The sequence below is a fragment of the Phascolarctos cinereus genome, unplaced genomic scaffold (genome assembly GCF_003287225.1).
Source record: "Phascolarctos cinereus isolate Bilbo 61053 unplaced genomic scaffold, phaCin_HiC Scaffold_4;HRSCAF=312, whole genome shotgun sequence".
Taxonomy (NCBI): Eukaryota; Metazoa; Chordata; class Mammalia; order Diprotodontia; family Phascolarctidae; genus Phascolarctos; species Phascolarctos cinereus.
The window spans coordinates 395,882,490-395,896,598 of record NW_027555847.1 but is presented as its reverse complement, the minus strand read 5'-3'; the positions used below and the strand labels follow the sequence as shown (position 1 = coordinate 395,896,598).

The window sequence follows — 14,109 nt, the reverse complement described above, 5'->3', positions numbered from 1 at the left end:
TCAGAGACTGAGCGATGTGTCCAAGGTCACATAACTAGTAAATGGCATGGACAAAACTTAAATTTTTACTGACTCTCAATCCAGAGCTCCGTCCGCAATGCTCCACACTCCTCTCTCTGTGCTGGGACCTCTTCTCCAGGTCAGCTTGAAACTAATGCAGCTTTGAAAACCCCTGGTCCCACCCTCCTCCCCTCCTGGAAGGGCAAGCTTTTGCAAGATCTTTCTGCGTGCTGCTCTGTTGATGAGCCTATCCAAAGCTGAAATCATCTTCAGAGGTTTGCTTTGCCATTTGCTCACTGAAAGCCTTTCCCACGCCCCATTATGACTTTCCCTGTTCCTGGCTTACATTTGGCCCTTGGACTTGGGCTTTCAGCTGCCGTAAATGCCCCACTGAAGTCTGCAGTTTAGGTTTATAACATCCCCTGTGACTTTCTTGTCATTTTTCTAAGATGCTCCTAACTTCCCTGCCTAGAGATTTTGCTCCAAGAGTACGTGGAGGGAGCAGGGGACTACTGATAGAAGGGCCTGGAGTAGGGATGTATTGGAACCAGCTCAAATCAGCTCTCCAGAAAACCTGTGAAAGCCAATTGTTAAATTTTCAGTGTTAGCATTTATACCTCAGAAATTGGCAAAACCTACAAATGAGGGCTTGATTTATTATTTTGTTGTCTAGACTTAAGAAAGCTGGAGAAAAACTGTTAATAAGGTAGTTTAAATTTAAAAGTGTCTTGTGGTACAAATTTTTTTTCCTTGAGCCGGTTGTTAAACACTTGCTAGCAGATCAATGGAAGGGCCTCCAAAGGAGGCCAGGCAAGCAGGGGCAAAATGGCAAGGAACTGGGGGTAAAGCAACACCATGCCTCTCTGAACAAGACCAAATTGGCATCAATATTGTATCATAAAAGTATCGTAAACTTGGGGCTCAGTGATTGCTGGTCTTCAATTTAGGGAACTCAACCTTATTGGCCAACTTGTGCTAGAAAGATAGAATGAAGGGCAATTGTGATGAGCTAAATGTATATGGCAGGTCACGGAGACAAAAACGCTATCGCTCCCTGAGATCTCTTTATCACCTAATCTAAAGAATCCCAAAGTCTTCTGATCTGTTCAGGAACATAGAACAGCTCCATTTCAGTACTGAGGAGACAGGACAGGGAATGTCTGACTAGGAAGAGCATCTCATACATCATTCAGACCATGTTCCCAGGTATTAGAATACTGGTCAGTCATTTTCAGGTGTGTCTGACTCTTCGTGACTCCATTTGGGGTTTTCTTGGCAAAGATACTAGAGTGGGTTGCCATTTCCTTCAGGTCATTTTGCAGATGAGGAAACTGAGGCAAATAAGCTCAAGTGACTTGCCCAGGGTCGCGCAGCTAGACCTCAAAGAAGATCTAATCAAACTCCTTCTCTTTGAAGATGAGAAGATTGAAGAACATGGAGCCTACATGGTTTGAATACAGGATCCAGATGGCTCTGGAGGAGAGAGTGAGGTTGGTGACTTTGCACAACTCTCCCTCACTTAAATCCAATTCACTTGCAAGCCATGACATCACCTTCCTGACGCTGTGGTCCTCTTTGAGAAGAGGCACATGGTTTTGGTGGCAGAGCCACAGCGTAAATCTGTCCTATCCTGAATCCTAGTCAAGTGCTCTTCTTACCATACTGAGATAGCCACCCCAGAGAGAAAGGCTGGAAAGAATTTACGGGCCCGTGGAAATAAAGAGTGGACACACTGCCCCTTAAGTAAATGCTTCTTCTCTCTGACTGGGCATTTGATTGTGAGCTCTGTTAGCATCTGAGGCTAACGGAGAGGCTAATCAATGGAGAGCTTTAGTGTCAAGCCATCCTAACCACAAAATCAGATTGACCACTAGAAGGAACCTCCAAGGCTATCTCATTTGATCCCCTCATTTTACAGATAAGGAAACTGAGGCCCAGATAGGTTCAGTAACTTCAACATGATATTCAGAAGCTTGTACCTGGAAATGATCATGTGTTTTGACATTTGTTCAATTCGTAATAAAAAAGAAAATTTTTTGAAGAAAATAAAACTTCAGCAAGTTCAAATGTGTCCTATTTATCCAAAATAAAGGCAAGGTGTATTAGACCCAGGAGACACACATTCAATTTTAGTAACTGGTGGGTTTCCAATAGGCCTGCAGCATTCCCAGCCCCTAATTAAAGATCTGAATTAGAAGGTTGGCTCTGGGGAGTCATTTAAAGGTTACCTAGAACAGCCTTGTTATTTTGCAAGGGAAAGCCCAGGGACAAGAAGTAGTTTATTTAAGGTTCCACAATAAGTTAATAGCAGAGCTGAGACAAAAACCCAGGTATCCAGAGTCCCAGTCCAGTACCCTTTGGACCCTTCCCAAGCTACAAAGCAATCTCCAACCCTGTCTGTGTGGGTAGGTTAGAAACCTGGCTCTAGAAGGAACTTTAGAGATCTTGTTAAGCAACTTTATTGTTTTAACCTTAGCTGGTCCTTTCTCTGGCTCTCCTGCCCCTGGGGCAGTGCATAGAGCGATGGGCCTGAAGTCAGGAAGATCTGAGTTCAAATCCAACCTCAGACACTTACTATGTGGGTGACCCTGAGCAAGTCACTTAACCCTATTGCCTCAATTTCCTCATCTGTAAAACAGGGATAATAATAGCGGCTACCTCCCAAGGCTGTTGTCAGGATCAAGTGAAATAATAATTGTAAAGCCCCTTAGCACAGTGCCTGGCACATAGAGAGCCCTATACAAATGTTAGCTATTATTATTATTATTGTTATTAGCTCCATGACCTTGGACAAGCACGCAATCTCTGTTGCCTCATTCTCCTCATCTGACAAATAGGGATAATAATAGCATCCACCTCCCAAGGCTGTTGTCAGGGTCAAATGAGGTAGTAATAATAAAATACTTAGTACAGTGGCTAGCACATAGTAAGTGATATATAAATGTTAGCCTTTATTATTATTATCATTATCATTATTAATTCAGTAGCCACCAGGAATTTCTCATCTAGTTAGGGACACCACACATATGAAAAGTTATATAACAATAGAAGACAATGGTAGCCGACATCACAAGACAACATATGACTCATTGCCGAATGAATGGTTTCGGCAATTAGGATCTTTGATTTCAATGGGAAGAGAGACCACTGAGGCTAGTGAAGTCTGAAAAAGTTTCTTTGAGGAATAATAATAATAATATGAATGAATGAATAAAATGAATGACTAACAATTATATAGCACTGTAAGATTTGCAAAGTGTTTAACATATATTATCTCCCTTGACCTGCAAGAAGAGGAGAAAACAGGACTCAGGAGAAGGTAGGATTTGGACAGGTGGAGAAGAGTAGAGAGGCTGTCCAAGTTAAGAAAAATGATAGAGGCAGAGAGCTAGGGAATAAACTGATAATTTTGGCTGGAGCTAAAGGTTCTTTTTTTTGTTTTGTTTTTGGTGAAGCAGTTGGGGTTAAGTGACTTGCTCTGGGTCACACAGCTAGTAAGTATCAAGTGTCCAAGGTCATATTTGAACTCAGGTCCTCCTGACTCCAGGACCAGAGCTCTATCCAGTGTAGCACCTAACTGCCCCTGAAGGTTCTTTCGATGGAGTCTAAAGGGAGACAGCTGGAAAAGTTTCCTTCATGGCTCATCTCAGGTGCCATTTTTTCTGTGGGCCATTGCTGGGTTTTTCCAGTTGACTGTGCTCTCTGTCTCCTTCTTCAAACATTCTTACAGCACTTTGTTTGGACTCTCCTTTGTCCTCGTCCTTTCTTCTCTTGAATCACACTTATCTGCACCTTGGCCATGTTCCTTTTGCCAGCTCCTCACTTCCCTACCACCACCGCCCAAAAGAAGAAGGGTTCTTTGAGGAAAAGAACGTTCCATTTTTGTCTTTGGATCACAAAACAACTACCACAATGTCTTGCATGTAGTAGGCACTTAATAAATGTTTTCAAACCAAATTAAAGGAATATTGGGATAAGATTAGAAAGGGCCATGAATTCCAGCCTATCAAGACACTTAAGGTTTTTGTGTTTGTTTTTTTGTTCGTTTCTAGGCAATGGGGTTAAGTGACTTGCCCAGGGTCACACAGCAAGTGTTATGTGTCTGAGGCCGCATTTGAACTCAGGTCCTCTTGAATCCAAGGCTGGTGCTCTATCCACTGAGCCACCTAGCTGTCCCAACACTTAAGATTTTTTGAGGGTATTATATGACATGATCAGAACTGTGTTTTAGGAAGACCAACTTGGCAGCTATGAACAAAACAATTTATGAGGGTGGAGAATAGAGGCAGAAAGGCCAGATTAGAGGCCACTACAATCATTTGGTTTTGAGATAGTGGGAGTCTGACCTAAACCAGTAGCAGTAGGAATGAAAAGAAAGGTACAGATAGGAGAAACATGGGGAAGAAAGACTAGGCAATAGTTGTCCACTGATTAGATTTTGTGGGAGAGGGAGATAGAGAATAAATATTGAGAATTAAGCATTGATGTCTATTTACTAAAGTAGATCCTCTGAAGACCTCTACTAGGCAAATTTTTTTCTTGGCTTTGCATATGCTAATATCAAGGTATCAAAAGTTACAATATTTTATGTCCTTGAAAGTAATAAAACTACATTTCTCTCTAAATATTGTATAGTTTAGATTACAGGGGTGGGGAACCTGCAGCCTTGAGACCACATGTGGCCTTCTAGGTCTTCAAGTGTGGCCCTTTGACTGAATCCAAATTCATTCAGTCAAAGGACAACACTTGAAGACCTGGAGGGCCACATGTGGCTTCGAGGCCACAGGCCCTACCTCTAGCAGAAGAATCTCTCCCAGTTCACTAAAATAGTAGGGTTTTTACTAAACTAATAATTTATGAAACATTCATACTTTTAAAGGGCTTTCATATGCACTCCTTTTTGTCTTACTAATAAACACCTTGAGGTAGGTACAGGAGTTGTTATTATCTCTGTTTTACAGAGAGAGAGAAACAGAGGCTGAGAGTATTGAATTAATTTGTCCAAGGACTCTTTCCAGCTGACCTCTCATACAGGGAACCAAATATCACTTTTCCTTTGTGTTGAATACCTACTGCACAGAATTGTAACTGGAGAAGGAAATGAGGCCTCCGAAGGCCAGAGAGAATGAGTAGAACACCTGGGCCCCAGCATCCAACCAGGTGCTTGGATTAGCTAGTTCTGTGACCTGTGGAGCCAAATAAAAAAGAATTAATCCTGTCCTGGGTTCCCAAAGTGGGCAATACCACCCCTTGGGGGCACTGATGGTGGAGGGGAGTACGGTAGTAGCCTTGGGTGCAATTGGGTTGGGGGGGCAACGAATAAAAATAAGAGGGTGGTAAAAGCATAAGGAAAAAAGAGAAGAGAAGAAAATTTTGAGAAACCATTCATACATGTTTCATCTACTGTGTAATAGAGTTAAGTTGTAGTAATTACATTATTTTCCAAATAAACACATAAAATGCAAGTTATAACCAATCAGTGGTCAAGTCCACTGACAGGTGTTAACAAGTAAGTGTTGGCAGGCCAGTGTGTTGCACATTGTCAGGAAGTCCAACATGCATCAGCAGGAATGCATGCATGTAATGACTGTTTACAATACGATGCTATATGGTTACATGACACAATATTGCATCATCAAAATTTCAATGCAGAGAAAACCCCACAAATTTACAATAAATTATTAAATTTAAGATGTATTTTTTAAAAAATATTTTTTGAAATGACACATTTTTTTAAACCGTTAAAGGGTTAAAGAAAGTAGATTTTCAGGGGGGGCATTGAGTATTTTTTTAAAAAGGGGGTGGTAGACCAAATAAATTTGGGAACCTCTTCTGTAGCTCAATAACTTAAGGTTACCATCCTCCATCTCTCCCTTTTCTGCCTCATAGGGAAGTACAGTCTTCCAATAACACAGGAGAAACCAAGAATCAGGGGATGTTAATGGATTTCATGGAATTTAAACATCAGTTCTTTCCCCAGTGTTGGGGTCCAATTTGCTTTTATTGATAATGTTTGCTTAGCAAATAAGCAAGCTGTACATGTGGTTGGGAGGGGGTAGGAAACATACAGGTCTTTGTGGATACAGTCAGTACCATTGATGTAGACTGCTGAATGTTTTGATAAGCCTGAAGATAGTCTGTAAAATTCTTGGAAAGTCTCAGAACATCTGTGTAGAAGCTGTCTTCTGCACTAGTAATAGCTTTTGTTTCACTACATAGGGACTAAAAGTTAAGCTCTCATCTAACTTTGCACAGTTTCCTCTTTAAATGAAGAGGACAAAGTGCTATTAAAAATGTGAATGGAGAAAAAAACTGAGTGACTCTTGAGAAGTTTTTATAAAGTTTAAAAGGGATATCTTGTAAATTGGATGGATGATCTAATCACTCCCTTTAGGAGATGAGTAATATTTATCATATTATATTATACATTATATAATATTGTACATTATAACAACATATTATAACATAACATATTACAACCCATTATGACATATTATATTAATTATATTATAAATAATATGTCATGAAGGTAAATAGCAGCTGGGCCGCTGGCTAGAATATATCCCATTTGCCCTAATTAGTTCTTATTTTTTTTCCCAGTGAAAAAAATGTCCTTATCATTGAAATCATAGGTTTTTTGAAAGTACTACATAATAACAGTCACCCTTTCAAAACACTTTGGAGGATTAAGAGTGCAGTTATGATTACATGCCTTCTTGTTTGGCTTTCAAAACAACCCAGAATTGGGTGGTAAGTATTTGGGCCTCCATTTTCTTTAAATATGAGGAAAATGAGGGTCAGAGAGATGAGCTGACTAGCCTCGGGTCATAACAAGTAGTTGACCCAGAACTTGAATTCTTGTCTTCACTTTATCATATGCAACCATGCTGAAATAACGTGTGTTTGAAATTCCTTTCAATTACCAAAGTCTAGCTAAGGTATATTACAAGGAATTTGATGTTAAAAACCCAACATTCCATCTCACAATCCACTGCAAATACCCCAGGATTACCATCAGGAGGTGGTAGTTTGATCAAAATCCTTAAATCCCCAAAAAAGAAATAAATAGAAGCCCTAAATGGTCCCAGTAGGACTGTCCACATTAGACCATCCCTAGATGTGTATGGGGAGCATCTAGATGGTAAATTGAAGAGAGAAGACAAAATGTACCGATTGGCTGTAATTTAGATATGGAGACTTGGTCTCACTGTGGATTACGTTTGAATCAGAAAATAGAGCCTGGGTCCAGGATTTAACATACTCAACTATATTTCTTAGTCCCACTGCTAGCAGTATTCTAGAGCAGACAAACGTGCTTACGTTGGGTGTGAAGAGGAATTCAATTCCCTTGGTGGCCCCCTTCAGTGTCAAGCCACGGATAAGGAAGATGGTCAAGACAATATAAGGAAGGGTTGATGTGATATACACAGCCTGAAAGGAAAGTGAAGCTGTATTTTAAAATGTGTGAAAATAGAACCAAAATACTTTATCACAAGGAGCTCTGTTCCAGCTCCTTTTGATTCCTATATTACCTTTTGATTCTAGATAGAGAATAATTTATCTAATAAGAATGAAAATACAGTTGCCAAGTTTAGCTCTGAAATACATCTTGTATCCATTCCCTTCTCTCCACTCACACACCCACCACTTTAGTTCAGACCCTTACCACCTCTCTCCTGGACTATTGTAAAAAGCCTCCTAACTGGTCTCCCCACTTTGATTCCCTCTCTTCTCCAATCCATTTTCCTTCAGCTGCCAAATTAATATCCCTAAAGTAAGGTCTGATCAGGTCACTATCCAATTCAAAAAGCTCCAGGGGCCCCCTTTTACCTTTAGGATAAAATACAAGCTACTTGGTTATTTAAATCCCTTCACAGTCTGCTTCTAGATAGAGAGCATCATGGAAACAATGAACTTGAACTTGGACAGACTTCAAGTGATAGTGGAGGGTAGAAGGGCCTGGCGTGCTCTGGTCCATGGGATCACAAAGAGTCGGACACAACTGAACAACTGAACAACAACTAGTTTTTCCAGGTTATTGCACATGAATATCTTTCACACACTCTTCAGTTTAGCCAGACTGTCCTGCTTAGCGTTTCCTGTATATAACATTCCACTTCCTGTCTCCATCCCTCTGTATGGGCGGTGCCCTTGGCTGGAATGCCCTCCCTTCCTTCTTATCTCTCTCTTAAAGGATCCCTGGGTTCCATCAAAGCTCAGCTCTAGCTCCATATTCTTTCCTGAAGCCTAATTCCAAAACCACAGTTTTGATACTCTCCCCCTTTACTCTGTATTTATTGGGCATATTTTTTTGTATTTATGGGTCAGCCTGTTTCCTCTCCTTACCTTCTTGAGGTAAGCTTGATATCCCCATTGTGCCTGGTACATAATAGATACCTAATAAATACTCTTTATATGACTGAATGAAGGAATGAACACAAATTTGGAGTGGCTTAGCAGCAATTATTTTGGGGAGGTTTTTTTTTTTAAAGGTGTCATTTCTCAGCAGCATTCACCAGAATGGAATTAATTCCATCTACCCTTATTCTGAGTAGCAAAGCAAATATAAGTTAGATGACCAGATGTCTGGGTTGGCCAGGGGCATACAAATTTTTTTTTTATGTCCTTCTCTGAATGGACATGTGTCTGGGAAAAACTAGCAGCTTGCAAAGGCACTTGAATTACCAACAAATAGTATAATCCTGAAGTATTTTGTAAATTACTGCAGAGAAATGAAAAGGGCTAGTTTTATATATATATATATATATATATATATATATATATATATATATATATATAATATATATATATATATATATAATATATATATATATATATTATTATATATATATATATTATATATATATATATTTATAATATATATATATAAAAGGTCATATAAACAAGCAATGTACAGTTTCATAGAAGGACTTGGATCAAGGAATTATTTCTATGTAGGGAAGGGAACAAGTGTTTATTAAATACCTACTATGTGCCAGGCATTATGCTAAGCACTTTACAAATATTATCTCATTGATTCTAACAACCCTGTGAGGTGCTATTATTATTGCCATTTTACAGATAAGGAAACTGAGGTGAACAGAGGTTAAGTGACTTGCCCCAGGTCCCACAGCTAGTAAGTGTCTGTGGTTGGATTTTGATTCAGATATGGGCCCAGAGCGCTATTCACTGCACGTTCTCTAGCCCTATTAATCTGTCTTTGCCAGGAGTCTACATGGATCCTTTTTCTTGAGGACACTAGACTTGGAATCAGGATGATCTTAATTAAAGTCCTACCACCCCCACCCCTCACCCCCAAATAACTGGCTGTGTGATTCTGGGCAAGTCACAATATTTCTCAGGCTCAGTTTCTTTATCTATAAAATGAGGATAATAATGACACTGACATCATAGGGTTGTTGTACAGGTCAAATGGGATAATATAATGTAAAGTATTTTGCAAAACTTAAAGTATTATATAAGCATTCACTGCTAGTAGTAGTAGCAGTAATAGTATTAGTAGTAGTAGTAGTAGCAGTAGTAGTAGTAGTAGTAGTAGTAGTAGTAGTAGTAGTAGTAGCAGTAGCAGTAGCAGTAGTAGTAGTAGTAGCAGCAGTAGTAGTAGTAGTAGCAGTAGTAGTAGTAGTAGCAGCAGCAGTAGTAGTAGTAGTAGCAGTAGTAGTAGTAGTAGCAGCAGCAGCAGTAGTAGCAGTAGTAGTAGCAGCAGCAGCAGCAGCAGCAGCAGCAGTAGTAGTAGTAGTAGTAGTAGTAGTAGTAGTAGTAGTAGTAGTATTCCCCATTAATTCTAGATTAACCAGGATTCTGTGTTGTTCATTTCTCTTGAGGGAATGTGGAGTAGTGGATAGGGCACCAGACTAAGAGTCAGGAAGACTTGAGTGCAGATACCACATCAGGCACTTACTAGCTGTGTGAACATAAGCAAGTCACTTAGACTCTCTGTCCCTCTGTGTCTCCATCTATAAAATGGATAGAGTGCTGGACTATGTCAGGAAGACCTGAATTCAAATCCTCCCTCCATCACTAACTACCTATAGGGCCCTGGACAAGTTACTTAATCTATTTGCCTCAGTTTTCTCAAATGTAAAATGAGGATAATAATAGCTCCTACTTCCCGGAGTTGTTGTGAGAATAAAATGGATAACATTTGTCAAATGCTTTACCAACCTTAAAGCGCCATATAAATGCTAGTTAATATCATTATCATCATCACTCAAAGTTGCTTTCCACTCCCTGTCTATGATCCCATGATCTTTCCCTAACTTACAGGCTGAAGTTTTAAAAGAAGTCATACTTACTCCTTCCACCCTTTCCTTTCTCTCCCCCTAGCCCAGCCATCACACCAATGACTTTAAATCTGAATACCTTTCCAGTTGTTTCAATGCCCCTGATGGTGCACACATAAAGGACACTCCAAGCACATGTCAAACACAGCAATATCCACCACTGAATATATCCTGAGTCGTCAATGCTGGTAGAAATATTTAAAGTTTCTCTATACCAAAAATAATCCACTGGAGAACTCTTGGCACATTCCTCTACATAACCTGAAATGGGAACAAAACAGTGTTTAGTAAATTTTCTTATATTGGCTCTGCAGTGAGTGAATTAATTGGAAATTAATAATAATATGGGTAGCTTTTCTATTTGGAAGAAGCCACTGGCCCATCATCGAAGACTTAGAAGAGCTGCTAGGAACTGGTTTCCTGGAAGACTCTTTGGTCAAGAAAAAAGAGGTCTAAGGGCAGCTAGGTGGCATGGTGGATAGAGCATGAGTCAGGAGGACCTGAGTTCAAATCCAGCCTCAGATACTTTCTAGCTGTGCAAATCTGGTCAAGTCACTTAACCCCAACTGCCTCCTAGCCCACCCTGCCAAAAGAAGAAAGATCTAAAGACAAAGTAAGATGCAGATCTATTTTTTTCACCTCCTTTTTCATGGCTCTTCAGACCTTTCAGTGCACACAGGAGGAAGCAAACCACTTTAGACTGAAGAGAAAGGCTTTATGTCAATTTATCTACACTGGAGCCTTGCTATGAGATGACTTTTTAGTAGTTAGGGGTATGAACAGTAATAAGTCCCTTCAAATAGGGTGCAAGACAAGGATCTCATGCCGAATTCTGTACTCAGTTGGGTCGGCGGAGTGAAGCCTGGGGGCATGATCATGAAGGATAATTTCAAAACCATTTAAAGGAGCTAAAGTTCTCCAGAAAATGCCACACTCTTGCAAACTACCTGATGAACAGGGCTTCAAAGAGAAGTTTTGAATAAGCAAGTACTACTCTGATGTGGATTGAAATAAAGAGATTAACTGCTCTATACTTAGGAAGGAGGTGGGTGCTTCCTTTCTGAAATTCTGCGGGTCAGGGACTGGCTCAGTTAATTTGCTTTGCTCGATATGTAGCACAACCACAAACCTTTCATACTTGCTCGTAAACTAAGATCATCCAGTTCAATAATCTAACAATCATATGTTAGGTGCCTACTATGTGTCAGACACTGCTGGGTGCATACAAAGATGGAAAACAGTCCCTGTCCTCAGGAAACTTATAATCTCCTCCTCTTAGCCTTAATAACACTTATTTCTAAAGCACTTTTAAGGCTCACAGAATATCTTCATTACAATATGCTGTGAGGAAGGTAGTGTAAGTATTATTATGCCCATCCTTTCAGAGTTTCCCCAAACTTATTTGGCCTACTGTTCCCTTTTAAAAAAAATTACTCAACTCCCCCCTGGAAATCTACTTTCTTTAATTTTTTAATATTTTTTTAAAATTGGCATCATTTAAATGATGCACCTTAAATTTGATAATTTGTTGTAAATTTATGGGGTTTTTTTCCTGCTTTGAAATTTTGATCATGATCACATTGTAAACAAGTTGTCACATGCACATATTCCTGTTGAGGCATGCTGGACTTCCCAACAATGGGAGACATGCTTGTTTGTCAACACTTATTTGTTAAGATCTGCTGGTGGATTTGACCACTGATCAGTTATAACTTGTATTTTGTGTGTTTATTTGGAAAATAATGTAATCACTACAGCTTTAACTCTGTTACACAACAGATGAAACATGTACTAACGGGTTTTCAAAATTCTCTTCTCTTCTTTCCTCATCCTTTGACCACCCCCTTATTTTTATTCAATGCCCTCCCCAATTTCACCCAAAGCTATTATGGTTGCAGTGCCCCAAAGGGGCTGCCATAGACCACTTTGGGAACCTGTGCTTAGATGGACAAACTGAGATACAATGAAATTAAGCCATTGGCTCAAAGTTATACAGCTAGTAAGTGGTAGAACCGAGCCCGAACTCGCACACTTAACTACAGTACCAACTTGCCTCATAAAAATCTTCATTTCAAGCTGTGATTCCATCTGGAAATTTATGGAGGAAGGAAGCAGGGTGCAGTGGAAAGGACACTTGATCTAGGATCAGAGTTCCTAAATTTAAATTCTGGCTCTGCTACCTGTGTGATCTTAAGCAAATCAATTATTTCTTTGGGCCTCAGTTTCCTCAAATGGGGGATTGGATTAGATGACCTTTAAGGTCCCATCTAGCTCTAAAACTATGATCCTATGACCTCAGACTTTTTCCTCATTAAGATGTGATTTTTTTTTAAAGAAAGCACACACACACACACACACACACACACACACAGAGAATAGCTACTTCATTTTATGTTGATATCAGATGTACCCTACTTTAAGCAAATCTTAAATTCCAAAACATACACTCATGAAATTGAAAAGTTAAGGACTAATAACAACAATAATGATAATGATAATAACTTGCATTTGCATACTGCTTTAAGTTTGCAGAATACTTTGCATGAGTTATCTAATTCTTCATATAAAATGGAAAGTATTTCATTAAAAGACAGACTCAGCAGAGGATTCCTTCAAATAACAAACTCCCATTTTAGCTCCCTCTGCTTGATGCATTTCAGGTACACATTTGGTTTCTACACCAGTTTTCCCATTGTGCAGTTCCATTCGTTAAAATGACACACAGTTGCATTCATCATAGAAAACCAAGTTGTGATAGAATAGCCCTGGTTAATACCAAAGGCCCTGGCTATTACCTGTTCTGTTTTGGTTGAGTGGGCAAGTACTCCAAGGCAAGGGTTCTTGGAAAGAGTTGAAGAAGTACCACATGACCCAGGCAATGATGGTGTTGTAGTACAAGCCTACCATAAAGGAGACAAACATGGAGGCAATGCCTAGAGGGTAAGAGGAAGGGTTACTGTGATTTACAAGGAAATGTATCCACTTCAATTCAAATAAGCAAACATTTACTAGATACTAGCTACGTGTAAAGGCACTGTGCCAGGCAAATGAAGGTTATTTACTTAAACCTAACGCATAATCTCCCTTTGACAGTCAAAACAATGATAAGGTGGTATTTGACCTCTGAGATACTATACAGGAAAAGGTACATAATATATAAGGTATCCTAAAAGTCTTAGTGCAGTTTTAAGTCATTAAAGCCTAAAACTGTACTAAGACTTTTGGGACACTTTATACATTTCAGATATTTAATAGCTTTTTAAACATATATATATAAATTTATGTTGTCTTTTGCTTTTACATTGCCTAGGTTTCTTCCATATCCTTTCCTCTCCTCTCTCCCAGAGATCCATCCTTTATTGCAAGGAATTTTTCTAAAGAAAAATCAGTAAAACCAATCATTGCTAGTGAGTCAATAAACATTCATTAAGTATCTACTGTGATAGGCACTGTGCTAAGCACTAGGGCCACAAAAAGGCAAAAGACAATCTCTCTCTCTCTAGGAGGTCCTAGTATAATGGGGAGACAGCGTGCAAACAGCAATGTACAAACAAGTCTATACAGGATGAATTAGAAGTAATCAACAAAGGGAAGGCACTTATATTAAGGGGTATTGGGAAAGGCTTCCTCCAGAAAGAAGGATTTTAGCTGAGACTTGAAGAAAGCCAAGAGACAAAGATGAGGAGCGAAAGCATTCCAGGCATAGGGGACAGCCTGAGAAAATGCCCATAGCCTAGAGATGGAGTGGCATGTGGGAGGAATGGCAAAGAGGTCAGTATCACTGGTGTGTGTGTGTGCATGCGTG

General features: G+C 39.6%; 1 protein-coding gene across 1 annotated transcript in view; it reads right to left on the bottom strand.

Annotated features, from left to right (window-relative positions):
• SLC6A19 (solute carrier family 6 member 19) overlaps positions 1-14,109 on the bottom strand; it is a 46,952-nt gene that overhangs the window by 11,881 nt on the left and 20,962 nt on the right. Inside the window, exons 3-6 of the mRNA XM_020976711.2 lie at positions 13,100-13,237; positions 10,384-10,565; positions 7,321-7,431; positions 5,074-5,186 (exon numbers count right to left, since the gene is read on the bottom strand). Of these exons, the coding sequence (XP_020832370.1) occupies positions 5,074-5,186; positions 7,321-7,431; positions 10,384-10,565; positions 13,100-13,237 (544 nt within the window). The remainder of the gene's footprint in view (positions 1-5,073; positions 5,187-7,320; positions 7,432-10,383; positions 10,566-13,099; positions 13,238-14,109) is intronic.